The sequence below is a fragment of the Brachycentrus maculatus genome, unplaced genomic scaffold (genome assembly GCF_059751285.1).
Source record: "Brachycentrus maculatus isolate JH-2025_06_01 unplaced genomic scaffold, ASM5975128v1 h1tg000138l, whole genome shotgun sequence".
NCBI lineage: Eukaryota > Metazoa > Arthropoda > Insecta > Trichoptera > Brachycentridae > Brachycentrus > Brachycentrus maculatus.
Genome location: NW_028280891.1, coordinates 162,870 through 183,903, shown reverse-complemented (window position 1 = coordinate 183,903; position 21,034 = coordinate 162,870). Strand labels below are relative to the sequence as shown.

General features: G+C 34.3%; 1 protein-coding gene and 2 non-coding genes across 7 annotated transcripts in view; all 3 read right to left on the bottom strand.

Annotated features, from left to right (window-relative positions):
- LOC148309142 (uncharacterized) overlaps nucleotides 1-20,776 on the bottom strand; it is a 147,994-nt gene extending 127,218 nt beyond the window's left edge. For all 5 annotated transcript variants that reach the window (XM_088260555.1, XM_088260556.1, XM_088260557.1 and 2 more), the window contains exons 1-4: nucleotides 20,568-20,776; nucleotides 4,010-4,090; nucleotides 3,560-3,716; nucleotides 997-1,142 (exon numbers count right to left, since the gene is read on the bottom strand). In XM_088260555.1, coding sequence (XP_088116681.1) covers nucleotides 997-1,142; nucleotides 3,560-3,716; nucleotides 4,010-4,090; nucleotides 20,568-20,671 — 488 coding nt within the window. In that variant the 5' untranslated portion in view covers nucleotides 20,672-20,776. The remainder of the gene's footprint in view (nucleotides 1-996; nucleotides 1,143-3,559; nucleotides 3,717-4,009; nucleotides 4,091-20,567) is intronic.
- On the bottom strand, nucleotides 5,973-6,054 carry TRNAS-AGA (transfer RNA serine (anticodon AGA)). The gene has a single exon. It is a non-coding gene; the product is annotated as a tRNA-Ser (tRNA).
- Nucleotides 6,222-6,294, bottom strand: TRNAR-ACG (transfer RNA arginine (anticodon ACG)). Its single transcript has one exon. It is a non-coding gene; the product is annotated as a tRNA-Arg (tRNA).
- Nucleotides 20,777-21,034: the final 258 nt, after the last annotated feature.

Here is a 21,034-nt window from a genome sequence, read left to right as displayed (position 1 = left end):
TTCGCCTTCTCTACCTCTCTCTCTCTCTCCACACCACACTAATTCCTCACGACCCTACATTTCAGTCACCTAGAATAACCAGGTGTCCACCTACCTACCTTTATCCAGAATGCTGTATACTTCTCTCACTTGTTCGTCGTCATGGGACGTTGTGGGCACGTGCAGCTGGGCCAGTACATTGCCTTCGGGTTTTGTTTCTACTTTGACTAATTTAATTCTGTCGCTATAGTGCACGTATCCTTTGAACAATACCATCTCTATCTGTCTCTCTCTCTATCTAACTATGTCATTATCTCTTTAACCCTCTATCTCTGTATCTACCTCTATCTCTCTATCTCCCTATCTCCCTATCCCTCTATCTCTCTATCTCCCTATCTCTATATCTCTGTATCAAACTCTCTCTCTATCTACCTCTATCTCTCTATCTCCCTATCTCTACATCTCTGTATCAACCTCTCTCTCTATTTACCTCTATCTCTCTATCTCCATATCCCTCTATCTCTGTATCTACCTCTATCTCTCTATCTCCCTATCTCTATATCTCTGTATCAACCTCTCTCTCTATCTACCTCTATCTCTCTATCTCCATATCTCTCTATCTCTGTATCTACCTCTATCTCTCTATCTCCCTATCTCTATATCTCTGTATCAACCTCTCTCTCTATCTACCTCTATCTCTCTATCTCCATATCCCTCTATCTCTGTATCTACCTCTATCTCTCTATCTCCCTATCTCTATATCTCTGTATCAACCTCTCTCTCTATCTACCTCTATCTCTCTATCTCCATATCTCTTTATCTCCCTTTCCCTCTATCTCTGTATCTACCTCTATCTCTCTATCTCCCTATCCCTCTATCTCTCTCTATCTCTCTCTATCTCTCTCTATCTCTCTATCTCCCTCTATCTCTCTACCTCTACATCCCTTTCTACCTCTACATCCCTCTATCTTTGTCTACCTCTCTCCCTCTCTCTCTTCATATCTCGTCTTGTCTCACCTCCCGTACTGCGAGGCTAGGTCCAGGGCGGCCTCGTCCCTCACGCTCCTGACAGTGGGGTCGGCGCCGTGGTTGAGCAGCATGACCACCACGGCCGTGTGGCCGTACTGCGCCGCGCAGTGCAGGGCCGTCTCGTTGTCGCGCGTCTGCGAACGTAAAACTGGGGGTTAAAAACAGTGGCGAGCGTTCCATGCGGGCGCGCAAAATGTGCCTACCCTATTTTAGTGGGAAAAAATATGTGAAATTGTGTCAATAAATGAAACATAAAGTCTACTTCATTTTAGTGGGAAATTAAAGGTCAAATAGGACAATAAAAGATATAAAGTTATGCTAATATATATATTGACGAATATCAATAGTGTGATTAAGTAAAATAGTGAATGGTCACAGCGTATAAAGTGATCACTGAAACCAGTAAATGAGAGGCCATAAAATCTGTGAACGCAAAGACTATATTCTACATATTTGTAGGGATGTCGATGAAAAAATCTGTATAAAAATAACTCCCACATTAAGAAAATCTAGAATATAAAAACAAAAATTTGCACACATTTAAAATATCGTAAAATAGTACACAATTTATTTTATTTGTCACAGAAGAGTTTACAAGGTGAATGTAGTTAGTAATAGAAGTAGAGAAAGACAGGGGAAAACTTGCTATGTATATCAAATATTTAAAAGTGGTCAGGTCAGGATTCGGAAAAATCGACGGGTATGTATGATGAGATGCATGCCCGTGGAAGAGGCGAAGATTGTTTGCAAATACAAATTGGAGTGGCGTTCTATTCTCTCTGACTGCGCCTTCCAGGAAGCGGAGTGATGGTTAGATAATAGTTTTTAAGTTATATGGAGCAAATCAGAATTTGTGAAAAATAATTTGAACACACTCAAATTATTGTAGAAAATAATATATTTAAAGACAGGGACAAATACGGCTGTCCACACTTAAAACACAGTAAGGAACATTTTTTGTAGTACGTTTTTTTTGCATTTTTGGACTAAGTAGAATCTACTTAGTCCAAAAATGCAAAAAAACATACTACAAAAAATGTCCCTTACTGTGTTTTGAGTTTGGACAGCCGAATATCGTCAAGCATTATACATAAGTATATAGGTACATATAACAAAATACACTCAGACCTCGCTTTGGGTTTTTTCGAAGTTGCGTCGTTACTGAATTAATACTCATTTTCGGTGTGCGTCGTTGTTTTTTTTTTAATTATTATTCAGAGAATCATTTTTAAATTTTCTAAAACGTAATTTCCCGTTTTGTAAATTTCAATTTGCGTCTTAGATACGATAGTTTAGAACGTATCTAAGACGCAAAGTAAGGTCTGAGTGTAACCTATAAAACAATGTCCACAAAGGAATTTATGAAATGACCAATAACTTTATGTTATAATGAACACATGTGTCATTGTGTCAATGTTTCAATTGATCATCGTAAATATCTTGAATTATATGAAAAATATATTGAATGAGGAAAACCAGTGTATTGATTGTTGTCGACGATAACAATTCATGGAAATTATTGTAATTTAATAAAACACCACCGACCACAATATTTGAACAAAAGCCGTATTTGTGATTTAATTCATCAACAAGGTTCAATAATATTAAACAAAGAATATAAAAAGAATACCAAGTAAGTTCAGCTTTCAAACACAAAAATAACAAAAACAAAAATACTATTCTTTTATCAAAAATTCATATATCGCTCACTCCTTTCAAGAACGTCATAAATCAAAATACTTGATTTTTCAGGAGAACGTTTTTAAAGTTTAAAAATATAATAGAATGTATTAAAAATAAATAAAAAAGGCACTTATTAAACTTTTTACTGTGCAACATATTATTTGAAGTAAAACCTGAAGGTTTTTTCTCCATTTGAAAATTATTTAATATATTTAAAAAAATAATTAAACAATACCTTTTCTTCAAAATGCAAAAATAACACTTTTTGCCCTGTAGTGGGTAAATATTAAGTTAAAAATATGCCTCTTTTGGTGGGATATAGTACATTTTCTGTTCCTCACCTGTTGATACTTTGCCCCCATAGTTATGAGCTTTAATAAATTATTAGTCTATAGTATGTATGGAAATATAAACACATGCTAAAAGAGAGTAAGGTGAAAATCTATAAGACCTGTATAAGACAGATCATGACATACGGCATAGAAACAAGAGCTTACACCACGAGAACGAAAAGCCTTCTTAGAAACACCGAAATGAAGACTCTACGACCCATTGCAGGCCCAACACGCGGCAGAGTAAGAAACTATGAAATAAGAAGAATCTGCGATGTGGAAGATGTTGTGCGATGAGGAAGAGTAAGAAGACATTTCTGTAGAGATCATGTGGGAAGAGCAAGTTCGGATAGAGTTGTGAGGATGGCAGCAGACTGAAGAGGTAACAGACCCCCAGGAAGACCACCTAAACGATGGAAAGACTGCTGGTCATCCATCCCCCATGATCAGACTTCGAGAATAACAGGACACAGTCCCAACTAAAGAAGTAGAAAATTATTATATAGGCATTGAACGTGTTAAGAAAATGTGCTCACGGTCATGTTGACGTTGGTCATGGCGGGTCCGTGCGTGAGCAGCAGCCGCACGATGCCGGCATGGCCCGCCCACGCGGCCAGGTGGAGGGGCGAGGAGCCCTTCGTGTCGGGCACGTTCGGGGAGGCCTCGTGCTCCAGGAGCAGTTGCACGATCTCCCTGCGGACAGATACACATGTAGTACTTCATAACTAACTGACTTACCATCACGCCTTTCCCCGCTGGGGCAGGCAGAGAGAATAGAACGCCTCACCAATCATTCTTTGCAAACAATTTTTCAACGTCTCCTTTGCATCCATGCATCTCCTAATATAGGGATATAGTCAGGTCAGGGGTTGGAATAATCGGATCGTATGTATGAGATGCGTAAATGTGGAAGAGGCGAAGAATGTTTGATGGTGATAATTAGTCAATTATTTAATGGAATTGAAGATTATTGATATTGTACATACTTGTGTCCATTGAGCGCTGCATGATGTAGGGGCGTGTATCCACTGCTGTCTTGAACGTTGGCGCCAGGACCTCTGCGCAAACTGGAAGAAAAAGGATAGTTTTTAATATATAATAATAAAGGCAGACATTTGGGTAGTTTTTAATAATAAGACATGGAAAAAATTAGGAACAGAAGAATTGTGTCGGGTTGTGGTCCCGTGGTTAGTGTCGCGTACTCTTAAGTCAGAGTTTCTCTGTTCGAACCCACTCCACCACAATTTGATACATATTTCTAATAATAAGCCGCTCAGGCTCACAGAAATAGTATGAAATTGAAATATTGGTGTAAATGATAAAAACACAAATGTGTATCTTTTCTAAAAAAAAAAAATGGAATACCGGATATCATGGATCAGACTCAAGTGACAATGGGCAGGACATGTTGCAAGATAAGATGGACCCCTAAATTTTTAAGATGGAAACCTTGGGAGAATAAAAGAGGCGTCAGAAGACCTCAAAAAAGATGGTCCGACGACATGTCGCTCACTCCTTTCAAGAACGTCATAAATCAAAAATCGACAATTTTCAGTTGTGCATGTTTTCGGAATGTCCAGAAAATGTACTATATCCCAGCAAAAGCAGCATATTTTCATTTTTAATTAATGTTTTACTTAGTAAATACCACTATTTCTTAAAATCTACTGTGACACGTGTTTCGATGCATTCCGCATCATTTTCAAACACATACGGTGTTTGAAAATGATGCGGAATGCATCGAAACACGTGTCACAGTAGATTTTAAGAAATAGTGGTATTTACTAAGTAAAACATTAATTAAAAATGAAAATATGCTGCTTTTGCTGGGATATAGTACATTTTCTGGACATTCCGAAAACATGCACAACTGAAAATTGTCGATTTTTGATTTATGACGTTCTTGAAAGGAGTGAGCGATGTGGGGGATAACAACTGGTTGCAATCAGCAACAAACCAAAAAAATGGAAGGATGCGGAAGGCTCAAGAAGACTAATTTATTTATATTATTTATTGAGTCACAATATTTATTAGTACCTATGTATGTAGTGACTGATAATTTTAATCCGAGTTTGACATGTATTGTCAAGAAGTTAAAGTTGCCGAATCATTAAAAATTAATATTTGTTTTTCAAAGAACGGGAGTAAAGTTCAAAGTTATCTACGCTACGTAGTTGAAACGTTAACTTCCGTATGAAACCAATGTCCTTGTTGGGCTGTGAAACCGTATAATCATGATAATATTCAGTACATTCATTGTTTTTGAATTGTAATAATAACATTATATTATGATTATAATTCATAAACAGTGAATCATGGGTACAAAAAATTCAATGAAACATACTAACGTGTGAGTCTAATTAATTCCATTACTCATCGTGGGGACTTTATTAATAATTTTATCAGCGTACTAGGGTCCTAAATTTAAAACAATAAAGAAACATTAACAAATATAAAAAAAAAAACTTGTTAGTTTTAAAACAAACTACATATCTGCATATCCGGATTCGATTCCCAGGGGGGGGTCAAATAAATATAACAGATTTTTTCACTCCAATATTTATTCAATATTACCCTGCACTGGTACATGAATTGGAGGGCTGATCACCCTCCCTTCATGTGTTAACGATTAAGATAACACTGCGCTTATAAGATGCGGTGTCCTATGCACCATTGGGGAGCGGATAAGGGTTGCAAAAAAACATTAATATAAACCTTTAGTTTCAATACATAAATCTCATCCTGCGTCCGCGTGTTATAAACACTTGTAATCGACAGCTGCAGTCGACTTACGGTCGAGTCTGTTTCTATATGTAGGTACCTACAGTTCGTAAATCAATTTGGAAAAAAAGTATTTCTTGATAATGTCGGTAAGAACGAAAGCAGGTCGCTGGTCAAATAAAATGAACATGTAAAAAAATTCTTAAATCTTACGAGAGAGAAAAAGTTCGCAGTCGGTAGGATTCGAACCTACGCTCCCAGAGGGAATCTGATTTCTAGTCAGACGCCTTAACCGCTCGGCCACGACTGCTGGCAGGGCAACAACCATTTAATTGAACCGCTTTCCATCTAAACATCACCAATGATATTTCAGATGTCAGCGATATTTTAAGTAGGTGTATTTGAAAACAAAAACATCTAAAAAAAAATGCGATAAAATAAAATAAATCAACAGTTTAAAAAAATAAAAATATATTTCGATCCTGCCAGGATTCGAACCTGGAATCTTCTGATCCGTAGTCAGACGCGTTATCCGTTGCGCCACAGGACCACGCCTAGTTAGCGCCAAAATAGCGAACAAAAACTAGTTCACCGCTCGGTTATCGCATTACCTGTGAGAAAAAAGTGACCCACTAATCTACTTTTTATCTCCACAATGAGAGAGAGATAATATTGCAAACATTATTTTAATGAATTGTTTATCTTACGATGTTAGATAGTTTTATTTACGAGCACGTTATGTATTATTTGTTAATTGCGTTTAAAATAATTTATATACAAACTGTGAATATTTCGAGTGTGTCCAAATACTTGGTCACAAATCTGGATTATCTCCGATTATTAAGAATTTGAGTAGTGTGGTTGTCAATAATAGGTAGAATTGGTGAATGTTACACGAGTGTAAAGTGATCACTTAAACCAGCCTACGACAGTCGTCAGCCCCGTAAATGCCCAGATTTCCATATTCTTCTTCATCTTTGATGAGATGTCAAAAAGTAAGATCAATGATATATTTAGAAGTTCCAAAAATTTAAGGAGTGTGGCTGTCAATTATGGGTAGAATAGTGATTGTTACACGTGTGTAAAGTGATCACTTAACCAAGGCTATGACAGTTTAAAAGAAGCCCTATAAATACGCAAGACTTCCATACTCTTCTTCATGTACATAAAATAGCAGAATGTTATGTAAAAAAAAGGCGAAATTTACATTTTCTGTAAGTACTTGTTTTAGAAAAAAACAGTATCAAGCTAATATTCGTATTTCCTGCTACGGCTTACAGCGGGTATGATCTCACAGCATATCAGCAACAATGGTCAGTGTGCAAACGATATACTTCCGTCAGGAGGATCGTAAGAACAGGGTGATCAGAAAACAATGAGAACATCGAGGTATAGTAAATACTTTGAACCACAAAAAAAAACAAGATTTTGCTGGTCCAAAAACCAAATGATTAGTCAAGAATAATACTAAGTATTTGGCGAAGAAAATTTCGCTTTAGATATTTACCCTCTAAATAAAAGTGAGACGTCATATAATTTAAAAAAAAGCAAGATATTGCTGGTCCAAATTCGTCACGAAGGACCAAATAATTAGCGGTCTAAATTTACAGCAAGAATAATACTGGGCTGTGAATATTTACCTTCTGAATAAAAGTGAACAGTACAGTCATAAAATATAAACAAAAACAAGGTATTGCTGGTCCAAATCCGGCTCAAATGACCAAATGAATAGCGGTCAAAATTTACAGCAAAACTAACACTAGGTGTTAGTTTTGCTTAAAAAATCTGTGTTTGATTTAAAAATGAATACATAAACTAACAATGCGTATATGTCGAAGAAAATTTGGCTTTAAATATTTACCTTCTAAATAAAAATGAGCCGTAAAACAATGTAATAAAAAACAAGATATTGCTAGTCTTAATCCGCTCAGGACCAAAGAATAACGGTCTAAATTTACAGCAAGAATCATAGTACGTATCTGTAGAAGAAAATTTGTCTGAAAATGGTTGACAGCCATGTAAAAATAATCCGGGGTTCGGATCTCGCATACATCCAAATAAAACGGTCCCTGCCAAATAACAGCTTTCTCAATCCAACATAGATGGCCCCTATGAACTTATTTGTATAATATATTGTCATGAAATTTATGATATATGTAGAAGTTTGAAAAATTTTAATACTGTGGTTATCAATAATGAGTAGAATGGTGAACGTTGCACGTATGTATAGTGATGACTTAACCAGGCTATTACAGGTTATAAGCTCTGTAAATACCCCGCCGTCCACATTCTTTTCCATCTATGTTGAGATGTCAAAAAACCCAGATTTAAGAACAAGTATTTGGACACACTTAATATATCTTTCTCTACTCGGCTGTCCAAACTCAAAACACAGTAAGGGACATTTTTTTGTAGTACGTTTTTTTTGCATTTTTTGACCAAGTAAAATGCAAAAAAAATGTCCCTTACTGTGTATTAAGTTTGGACAGCCGTACTTCGATATGAAGAGTTATACTTAGAAAAGTGCAAAAAAGAGCAATTATACTTGCAACTGATGTGAGGACAGAGACAGAAATTTAAACAGGATATTTTTGTATCCAATGAAGTATTTCTGTTTCTGATCTAATAAAGGTCGTTAAATTCAATATTCATTACAAAAGTAAACAAAAAACAGTCAATTAAGCAAATTCAACAACGGTCAGCGTGTAGTATGTGGGACGTTCGTGAAAATATAAAGGTGTGGTGTCCGGTAATAAGGCACAATCATGGTACATTAGCGACCTTAATTCAACACGAATTGTCGTGAATTCCAACCCGTCTGAAAAAAACGCAATTTACGTAACCGACGAACAACAGCAAAAAAAAACGTTTCCTTTCGTGGAAAATTTAAAATCGAAATTGAAAAGAAAGACCTACTTATGGTACCTAATCGACCATTATTGATGGAAAAAAATAAACGCTTATTACTCATTTTGCTAAGGATTCGATATTAGCTACAATTTAATATTTAAGTACTACTATAACCTACAACCTCCGCCTCCGTAGTGTAATGGTCAGCACGCTTGGCTACCGTTCTGGAGGTCCCGGGTTCGATTTCCAAGGGGGGTAAAATAAATATAAGTGATTTTTTCACCGTAATATTTATTAAATATTAACATGGACTGAACCTGAAGCGGAGGGCTGATCACCTTTCCTTCATGTGTAAACGATCAAGATAACACTGCGATTATATGACACAATGCCCTATGCACCATCGGGGTGCGGATAAGGGTTTTATTATTATTATTATAACCTACAACCATCCCGCTGCTTCATGTAGGGATAAGCAGAGAGTGAGTAACGACAGTTCTCTGTGCTGACAAATACTCCTAGCTTCCTCTACAATACATCAATACATCTTATTACACCATGGCCTTTCTCGTTTTGTACTTCACTTCGCACTTGGCAAATATACTCTCTTAATCGTTATCCCGTCTTTCATTCGCTCCACATGTCCAAACCATCTCAAAGAACCATTCTTTATACTTTCAATCATATCGTAGATGTCTCTATACGGAGATGAAGTACCCAAAGAATGGAAGTCTGAGCATTCCAGGGCTTTTTTAAGCTCAGACTTTCATCTTAACTTACTAAGTAACTATCTAACCATCACGCCACTTCTCCGCAGGGGTGGGCAGAGAAAATATAACGCCACACTACTCTGTCTACGAAAACATTATTCGCTTCTACCACATTCTTGCATCTCCTCATATACACCCGCCGATGAATCCTATTCTTATTCTGACCGCTTTCAAGTATTTGACCTACTCAGTCTTACAAAAATAATGCGTGAAATACATACATTTATTCAAATTTTAATATTTAAAAACGCATGCATAAAATCATATAAATACCTGATCAACAAAATATTTCATACAATTTTGTTTGAATTATGAAATACACATTTTCAGTACGTTTAAAACATGACCCTCCCATTTGTATCGTGTGGACTGTGACCCTTTGCGTTATCCAAGCTACTAAATTAAAAAGTGACGCAAATTCCTCGGAGGTATTTATTAAAATTCGACACGAATAATTACAAAATTTTCCTACCCATTTCTTGTACAAATTATAATGATTTGTGTGAATGTATTGTATATATACATAAATGTATTTATGTTAAATGTCCGCCTCCGTGGTGTAATGGTCAGCGTGTTTAGCTACCGTGCTGGAGGTCCCGGGTTCGATTCCCAGGGGGGGGGTGAAAATAAATATTAGTGATTTTACACTGTAATATTTATTTAATATTACCCTGGACTGGTTCCTGAAGCGCAAGAGTGATCACCTTGCCTTCATGTAAGTAATGATCAAGATAACACTGCGTCAATTCGATGCAGTGCCCTATGCACCATTGGGTGCGGATAAGGGTTATAAGTATGTAAGTATTTATATATCGTGTGTGTATATGATTCGTATTTTGATATGATTTTTATTTATTGTTTCGGCATTAACTTTGTGGTAAGACATGTTACAGTGATTAAAGAAAACACTTGTTTTTTACCACTTGAGTTTTATTATAGACTACATGTTTCAGAAGTTAAGCTTCCATCATTCAGGTCTGTATAATAACTAAAATATAAAATTGTTCTATAAATAAGGAGAGGGGAAACTTAGGGGGAGGGGGTTAGTCAAGGGGCTGAGTTTGAAAACAAAGGAAAAATGGAAAGCAAAGGTGAAGAATTTTGAAACAATATATTATTTAATAAATTATTTTTAGAATTTATGTTTTTTTGGATTTCTAAATTTTCAAGCTAATTCATAATTTGGCCTTTATATGGAACAAGGTGTAATAATTTTAATTTATGAGAATAAAATACTTTTTCGTGTTTTTAAGTGTTTTCTTTAATCATTGATATGATTTAATTAATGAATGTAGATCGAATAATTTATTTTATATGTTTCTTAATTTCAGTTGATATTAGTTATTTTGTTGTTTTTTTTCTCCCCTGTGTGTGTTTTAATTTAAATTCCTTAAAATCTTTTATGAAATGTGTTGCATAATTTTCTAATACCATATGTTTTCAATTAAAAAAATATCGGTAAATACCACTATTTCTTAATATCTTTTGTGACATGTGTTTCGATGCATTCCGTATCATTTTCAAACACCGTATGTTTTTTATTTGAATTTTACTCGGTTTATACCATTATTTCTTCAAATCTACTGACATATTAACATAGACGAAGAAGAATATGGAAGTCTGGGTATTTACAGGGGTTACGACATGTCGAAGTCACTTTATAGACTTGTAACATGTAACAACCCTTAATAGACAACCACACTATTAAAATTTTTGGAACTTTATATAGATTTGTTTAACGGACGTAGTGATTGTCCTGACGAAGAGACAGGTACGTCTCGTAACCGGTAGACAAAAATAACGGTGTTTGAAAATGATGCGGAATGCATCGAAACATGTGTCACAGTACGGCTGTCCAAATTTAAAACAAAGCAAGGGACATTTTTTTTGTAGTACGTTTTTTTTGCATTTATGGACTAAGTAGACTACTTAGTCCGAAAATGCAAAAAAACGTACTGCAAAAAAAATATCCCTTACTGTGTTTTAAATTTGGACAGCCGAGTAGATTTTAAGAAATAGTGGTATTTACTATGTAAAACATTATTTAAAAATGGATAGATTTTACCACGAAGTGACTGCCGAATCAATTAATGAAGTTATATAATATAATATTGATAACTGATTTTTTTAAATAATATATTAAAGTAAAAAGAATATACATACTATAAATCTTTGTATTGTGCCTAATAGGTAGGGAATTTCGTTTTTAGGCAACTAATAAATATTATTAAAGGAAAAGCCCTTGTGTGAGATTAACAACAAGAAAATATGTATTAATTTTAAATCAAACAGAGATTTTGAGTCTACTAAGTTGTATTTTATTAACAAAAACACATAAAAAAATTATATTGTGACAATTGTTTCGCCTATACACCTTGTTACAAAATATATTTTTTATGTGTTTTTGTTAATAAAATACAACTTAGTAAAACATATATTAAAATGGAGTTCTACAAATTAAGCGCCAAATCAATAAATAACAAGAAAAAACGTAAAAAAACCCTGTATTCTAAAGCGTGAAAAGAACAAATATAATACCTAATACCATTTAATCCCGATTATTTTTTGGTAAAGATTTTTGCATAACAAAGCGAGTCGTTTTGCGAATTTCGCACAACCCTAGAATTATTTATTTAAATTTAAACTCGCATAAATAATGACTTGACACAGGTGTTATAACGCTTCATTATCGTAAACATCAAACAAAGGGCTGCCAACGCAGAGATGAGCAGTTTGATGACATTAATGGCGATAAAGCAAACAAAAATGTGAAAAATTAACTTAATTTTGACAATATTTCGTTTTTAAAAAGGTACATAATCATAAATTCATTCCCTTTTTGCGTTTGTCGGTAAGTTCTAAGTCTAAAGTTGTGGTATTTTGACATTCACCAAATACCGGACAGTGGACGATTGAAAAATCCGAATAATTTACATGCATATATGATTAGATGCATGAGTGAGATAGATTTATAACGCGTTCTCTGTCTCACAAGGTAATCACAATGCTAAGCATATTTTTTAACGCAGTATGTATCGCACAATTATTACATTATCATTGTCACACTTCAAACATTTCATTAAAAACGAGTTTTCGGCGGGTATGTATGAGGAGATGCATGAATGTCGAAGAAGCGAAGATTGTTTGCAAAGATAGGGTGGTGTGGCGTTCTATTCTCTCTGCCTATCTCAGTGGGGAACCGTCATGATGGTTTGTTAGTTAATTTTAAACGAAATATTGATTTTAATGTAAAAATTTCATGAATTATATTTTTTCGTATAATTTATTGTTTTTATAAAAAAATTGTTTGGTAAAAATGTGATTTGAGTCTGCCTCCATGCTGTAGTGGTTACAGCGTTTGGCTACCATGCTGGGGGTACCCGGTTCGATTCCCAGGGGATCGAAATGAATACAAGTGTTTTTTCACTCTAATATTTATTTAATATTACCATGGACTGGTATCTGAAGCGTCATACCAAGCACCGTGCCTCCCTATAGTTAACGATCAACTTTGCCTCAATTTTATGCAATTCCCTATACACTATTGGGTGCGGTTAAGAGTGAGAAGAAGAAAAATTAATGACACCGAAATATCTATCGAACTTTATGTGTCAACTATAGACAATCCACAATCAAAAAATACTATGTGCATAATTTCTCATTTAAAAAAATATGGAATTTGGCAATGATTACATTTCTTATTATTTTTTGACATTTTATCAAAGGTGAAGAAGCCTATGACGGTCGTCAGCCCCGTAAATGCCCAGTCTTCCATATTCTTCTTCATCTTTGATGAGATGTCAAAAAATAATATAAAAAATAACTCCTATAATTGGAGATAATCCAGATTTGTGAACTAGTATTTGAACACACTCAAAATGTTGTAAATATTTATATTACAGTTAACCTGTTTCTCACCTTTTAATTCCCTCGTGCCAGAAATTTCCTCACTTGACCAAAAAAAACTAATTTAGTTACCTAACCTACCGAATTTCCTTCCGAAATTAAAAGCAATTATCGGTTCGACACTATATTGGCAAACAATTGACAATTGACGCTACTTGTTCTATTTGATCAGTCATTTTCAAATCAAAGGAATTTAAAACTAAAATATATAAATGCTCCCAGTCTAGACACACAAAAGGAAAGGTCAATTCATATGCTTACTTTACCATAATACTTTTTTTTAGTAAAGCATTGATGCATAAAACAGTCTAATAAAAAGGTATTAAAAACCGTTTGTAGATTAATGGGCAGCATGCATAATAGCAATAGAACTGCGTTTTTTTTATGAATATATTTGTACAATTTTTGGAATTTTTCTCTTTTCATATAATTATATACTTATATAAAATAAATTTGTTTAAATATGTATAAAATAATGCTTGTCCTATATTTTGCCGTTACTTATTGTTCGCCTCATAAGTTTGTTTTACTGTTCTCTCCTCACTCATTCGTTCCACACGTCCAAAACATGTCAACACTCATCATTTAATTTTATCGACGACGCTTATCTCAGCCTTGCGTTATTTTCTTATGTCGCCATTCGAACATCTATCATATATCACGTTCAACTGAAAGCTGCTTTCATCCATTTTTTGCCATTCATGTGCATCACTTCCATACATTAGAGTTGGTACGAGGACTACCATGTGTTTTTGAACGTAAAAATTCCTTTATTCTCTGATGGATGTATAAAAAAACGGTCAGCTGGAATGTCCTTTAGAGACAGAATAAAAAGATCACGCATTCGCGGAATTCTGAGTGTAACAGGTATCAAGTAAGGTGGAGGAAAGGCAATTGAGATGGTATGAGCACATAGGACGCAGAGAATCTGATAATATTGTCAACCAGGCAATCGCCGTGGATCTTACTCGAATAAAATCTAGAGAAAGACCAAAGAACTCTTGGATGCCGCAGAAAGAAAACGTGATTCAAAGGCATGGCCTAGGTGACGTTGCCCAAGATAGAAGGACATATAACCTGAGGATGAGGAGAGCTGACTCCCAAGAGTCTACAAAGACGATAAGTTGGGATATTTACATTTATTCGGGGAAGCCTGGGTGTAACAGACATCAAAAGTAAGGTAGAGGAAAGGCAATTGAGATGGTATGAGCACATAAGACGTAAAAAGTCTGAAATTGTAAAGCAAGCAATTGCCATGGATCTTTTTCGAATAATATCTAGAGGAAGACCAAAGAACTCTTGGATATTGCAGAAAGAAACATGATTCGGAGGCATGGCCTAGAAAACGTTGCCCAAGATAGAAGGACTTACGACCTGAGGACGAGGAAAGCTGACCCAGACAGTCCACAAAGACGATATGTTAGGATGGAGCCAGGAAGAAGAAGAAGAATGTAAAAACAAAACGCTAGTATTTATCTTCGTTCACAGATGAAGAGATAGCGGCACTTTGCACATTGTGTCAAAAGATCCGAACTACAATTGTAGAATACGAATATGACTATGAACAAATGAGTTACAACCGTATTGTTAGCGGTTTACTTCCAAATGATGAATTGAACGTTTGACGTGTTTATTACCTGCCGAAAATATGTAAAATTGAGCCGACCAAAGATAAACTGGTCCGATTATGGTAATGTCTCGCAGTTGCCCTGTGTATAGCCCATTGTTCTCGCCAACTAGGTTAAATCCATTTCTTTCATAGACTCTTGTAGAAAGTCGATTCCAATATAAAAGAGTTCGAACTAGAAAGCAATACGACTAAAATGTGACTTTACTCACATTTTTATCCCAACGAACGAAAAAACGTGCACAGAAATAGAATAAAAGGTCGGCGAAATCAGTCCATCAAAAAAAATCTCTGACAGCGATGAAAATAGGTGGAAATCGATTTATCGATGAATTCCACTAAAAAAATAAACCCCATTATACGAGATTTTCTAGATTAAGAAGTCGATCGAAGACAGAATTAACTTTTCTTGAATGTTTTTCGTAGATACTTTGTGGCACATAGTTACACACGTGTAACATTCACCAATTCTACCCATTATTGACAAAGACACTACTCAAATTCTTGGAAGTTCTATATATATGAACCAATTTTGAAACATTATTCTTGAATCACTAGAACTTCACTAGAGACGTCTATTGATGAGATGAAAAGAATTCTTCTTCATCTTTGATGTGATGTCAAAAAATAATATGAAAATAACTCATATTATTTTTTGACATCTGACATATATAAAAAACCTTGTAATTGGAGATAATCCAGATTTTGTGAACAAGTTTTTGGACACACTCAAAATGTTGTAAGATGATTGTTTTCTTATGATTGATTTACAAGTTGCGAAACTTGACCATTGTCACCACAGTGTTGATTGGAAGGTATTGATTTATATGTGGTTAAACCACCTTTAAAATGAAACTGATATTCTGCTGCGGTTAATGAAAACAACGATTGATTCCAATCCATAATACATAGTCTGTGAATCACTGACAAAAATAAAGTTGGAGCTAAGAAACAGATCCAAGTACTTAGTTAAGACATACAGTATCTACTCAATGAATTAGGGCCACCCATTATTTTTTTGAATACTCTGAAATCTTTTGGATTATTATATTTATTTTACATAAATACTTTAAGTTTTCTATTGACATCTAATATCATGTATATTACCTTCAATAATATGTAAAATATACCTGGATTATTTAAGCCTTTACAAAATTTCAAACCCTTTTTCTGAGAAAGGTCCCTAATTAGCACAGGTAGACAGATAGTTGAAAGTTCAAAAAATAGTCCTATCTCATTTATTAGTGAAGTTTCTTGAGTTCTGGTTGTTGTTTTGTTCAGAGAGGTTATATAGTCATCGTGTCTTGTGAAAAAAACTTAATTTTTAATTTTAGTTCATAAAGTATAAAAAAAAATTGTAAACACAAGTGTTTTTTTTGAAAAGGACAAAATGAAAAAAAGTAAAGACATTTCTGAGGAAAAAAAGTCTAGTGTTATAGTGCTACTGAAATTAGGAATACTATCTAATAGAGAAATTTCAAAAAAAGAAAACGTTTCTCGTCAAACAGTGGATAGAATTTCAAAATCAATAAAAAATCAGTCACCCGCCACCAGCAATCGGCGAAAGAACTGTCGTAGGATTAAAAAAACAACACCGAGGACTGATCGAAAAATCGTTCAAAGTGCCTTAGAAAACCGTAGTGCATCAGCAAAAACATTAAAAATAAAATTGGAAGAAGAGGGTATAAATATATCGGTATCAACACTGAGGCGACGTCTTTACGAAGTAAATCTGAAATGCAGGCGCCCTGTAAAAGTCCCAAAATTGACACTACGAATAAAAGCGGATCGATAAAAATGGGCCAGGCTACATCGAAATTACTCGGTAGATGATTGGAAAAAGGTATTTATTTAAATTGAATTTTCAACATATCATTTTAGTAAATAAACTTATATATTTGAATTAAACTTAAATTTTCATTATTTTTCAGGTTATCTTTAGTGATGCGTGCCGGTTAGAAGCCGTGACAGAGAGCCGTCGATTCGTCAGGAGAACACCAATGGAACGTTACAATGAGGCCTGTGTGGTAAAAGTTATCAAACACCCCCCTGCAACAATGATATGGTCATGTATTATTAACAATTTACCTGGGCCGTTGTTTTTCGTGGAAGGAACAATGAACCAAAATTCCTATAAGCAGGTCCTCGAACGAATTTTATTGCCCTTCTACCATACACTCGACCCAACAGAAGGTCCATACACCTTCATGCAGGATGGGGCACCTTGCCACCGGGCTAAATCAATAATAAAATTTTTGTCTAACAAAAATCTGCCTTTGCTCCCCTGGCCTGGAAATTCTCCGGACCTTAATCCTATAGAAAACGTATGGAGCATGTTAAAAAATAAGGTATACTCATTTCCAAATCCGACAGTAGACTGTCTAAAAAAAAATATTAAAAAAATTTGGTCAGAAGACGAAGAAATAAAAAACATCATAAAACAGTGCATTTTAAGTATGCCAGAAAGAATTGAGGCAGTTATTTCTGCCAAGGGTGGAAATACTAAATACTAACTATATTTATATGAAAATATATGCATAATTTAAGCGTAATAAAGTGTTCATGTGTAAATAAAATTCAATGTTGTTTTATTCAAGGTTTTCTCTGAGTTATTCCTGTTTGAATTGAGAAATTGCGCGAAATTCTGCGTGGCCCTAATTCATTGAGTAGATACTGTACATAATTAATTAAAAGGTGGAAGCTAAGTGCATTCAAGTATCGGAGCTAGAAAGTGCAAACGTCTTAAGATAGAAGTAGGAAATGCACACTCGGTTCTCGTATTCTGTAGTTTCATTTTTTTTCTTTTATTTACGGTCATAGCCAATTGGTACATGATATATTACATGTTGTATACTGAATGATAAAATAACAAATTTACAACATTTTGAGTGAGTCCAAATACTTGTTTACAAATTTGGATTATCTCCAATTATAGGAGTTATTTCTCATATTATTTTTTACATCTCAACATAGATGAAGAAGAATATGAGAGTCTGGTTATTTACGGGACTTACGACAGTCATATGCTAGTTTAAGTGATCACTTTATACACGTGTAACATTCACCAATTCTACCCATGATTGATAACCACGATACTCAAATTCTTAAAAGTTCCATATATGGTTCAATTTCGAAATATAGTGCTTGAATCACTAGAGACATCCATCTATTAGTGATATGAAAGAAGCATTTTATCTTAACAAGGATGAACATATAAAACAAAGAATTATGCATTTCATTATTTTTTGACATCTCAACAAAGATGAAGAAGAATATGGAAGTCTGGGTATTTACGGGGCTGACGACCGTCATAGGCTAGTTTAAGTGATCACTTTACACACGTGTAACATTCACCAATTCTACCCATTATTGACAACCACACTACTCAAATTCTTGGATGTTCTATATATATGAACCACTTTAGAAACCTTGTTCTTGAATCACTAGAACTTCACTATTACATCTACACTAGAGACATCTATTAGTGATATGAAAGAAGCTGTTTATCTTAACAAGGATGAACATATAAAAAAAAAATTATGCATTAGCCTGAAATATTGTAATTATTATTGCTTTATAGTTAGGAAGTGACATATTCCAGATAGCGATATGGTCCGCGAAATCATTGTCGAGGTTTTGAATTCGGTGTATAGGAGTATTGAATCCAGACACTGTCCGGCTGTTATTACAATAAAATATTTGACGGTTTCTCGTGTTTTTGGGACATAAATATTTATGATTTGCAATAACAAGGGACAGTCTAAAATATTATTTAAAATTTTGGATACATTAATCAGATCAAATAGTTTTCTGCTATCACTATCAATATTTTTAGGTTTATTTTTTTATTATTATAGAGCATACAGTTTTGTTAAACATTAATACGATCTGTTTTTTTTTTCAAATCGATAGTGATACTACAACATAAGCTATTTAAAAAAGAGTCAATTTCAGTTTTAAATTAAATCATTTATATATATATTTTTTTAAATAAAACTAATAAAAAATAATGTTTTGTACAGACATTTCTGGGTGGAACGGCATTTTATATAATAAAATAACAAGTAAGTATGTATTTAGTTTTTTTTTTCCGAAAATAGTTTATTTGACCAGTGACCGAGTTTCGTCGTTACCAGACTGGTGATGTCGGTAACGACTAAACCCGGTCACCGGTCAAATAAAATTTTTTGGAAAAAAACTATATAAGTACATAGTTGCTATTTTATTATATAAAATGCAGTTCCATTGAGAAATGTCAGTTCAAAAATTTTATCAATTTATATAAAATTAAAAAAAAATAGGATTATGATGAAATTTCATAATAATATGTAACATATAGACACAAAATTATCTTAAAAAACGTCGAAACGAACAATGCTATTTCGTGCATATTTATTTTACCACATGCTTTGTTTTTCTTTTTCTGTAACCAATCTACAACTGCAAATGGTGCATAGGGCACCGCATCGGATCGATGCGGTGTTCACTTGATCTCTAAATACACGAAGGCACGGTGATCAGTTCTGGGCTCCAGGTGGGATGCAAATGACGTAAGTAAAGGAGCTCAGGGCGAAGAACATAACTGCTTAACGGGAAAGGAAATGGAGGAGAAAAAGAAGATACCAAAGAGGAAAAGGAGAATAGCAGTAATGTATAGGATACTCGGGGTTGCATACCCGTACTCGTACTACGTACATTGCTTGCGTAAATTGTACACAGCTAACGTGTATGAGTCTTTTGAGAATCTTTATCTGATCTACAATAAACTTGTATATTTTTATACGTATTTGTTTTTCATACATTTCACGATTTGAATATTTTGCTACCCATTCATGAGTACTAGTTTATTTAATGTAAAAAAAATCCTCAAAGATTTTTTTGTGATTTTTCGTTATAACTTGTGTAATTTATCAAAAGGTGGTGTATGATGAAAATTCCCAAAAATGTGACAGCAGCTGTCAAAATGATGTTTTGATATTTTCCAAAATATATAAGTATTACAGGTAATTTTTCATTTTATTAATTAAAAATTATTTTATTATATCGTTATTAATAATAAAGGTCGTTGTATGCCATAATAAAAACCTTATTATTGATATATCTATCTGTGCCCTACTTTCAAGAAATTCAAGGGATTTTTTGGGAAAATACCAAGAGTAAATTAATATACAAAAACATTTAAATATACCGGTATTTTATTTCGAAGATAATAATAAAAATAAAAATATATGAGTGTTGGTTATGGGAAATTATCACACGCTGCAAAAAATATCTGAATGAGAAAACTTATAATTCAAGGCTTTTTCACGATTAAAAAACGTATGCTTTTATGGAAATGATAAATTATATATGTGCGTAGAAAATACAAGATTAACATGTAAACGCTATTCATAAAAGGAATTAACGTAGAATTTATATAAACAATAATGCTTTAAATTCTAATCGCATTGATTGATAAGGAACGATAAGATTGTCAGGTGAATAATGGAAATGAAGTACGTGAAAGTCAATAAAATATTGCAGTTATTTTAATACAAAGAAGAAATTTAGCTCGTAGGTTTGTTGGGAAATGATATATATGGCATATAGGGTCAACCGAGGGAGTAATTCGTAGAAACATGATTGAAAACAAGTGTCTGGAAGTGTTCAATTAAATGATGATACACCCACCTGGCTAGCGGACCACTCCTTTTAGCTCTTTGGTTGAGTATTTTCTCCACAACCGGGATATTTCCGCTCCTGGCTGCCTCCAGTAATTCCTGATCTTTTCCCATGGCCCATTTGTGTTTAATCACTGCACGTATATCACAATATCCATCGTAATGTCACTATTGTCTTTACGCTACCGTGCCATCGATCGACAACGCCATGTTTAGATTGTCATGCGCTCTGTCGGCAGACGGCGAACTAACAATTCAATACATTCCATTGGCGTGAATATAGCAGCGTAGCAGCTGTTCTCGTAGTATTTTCTTGACACTGACAGCAAACGATGACAGTTCATTTCAGGGTTACCTGATGTGAAAATAAATCAAAATGAGGACAATAAAGAATTGTTTTTACTAATTTCGTTTCCCAAGCGCATTTAATTTATTGAAGATAGATTTTGTGGTAAATTTTAGTTTGGTATGGTGTCA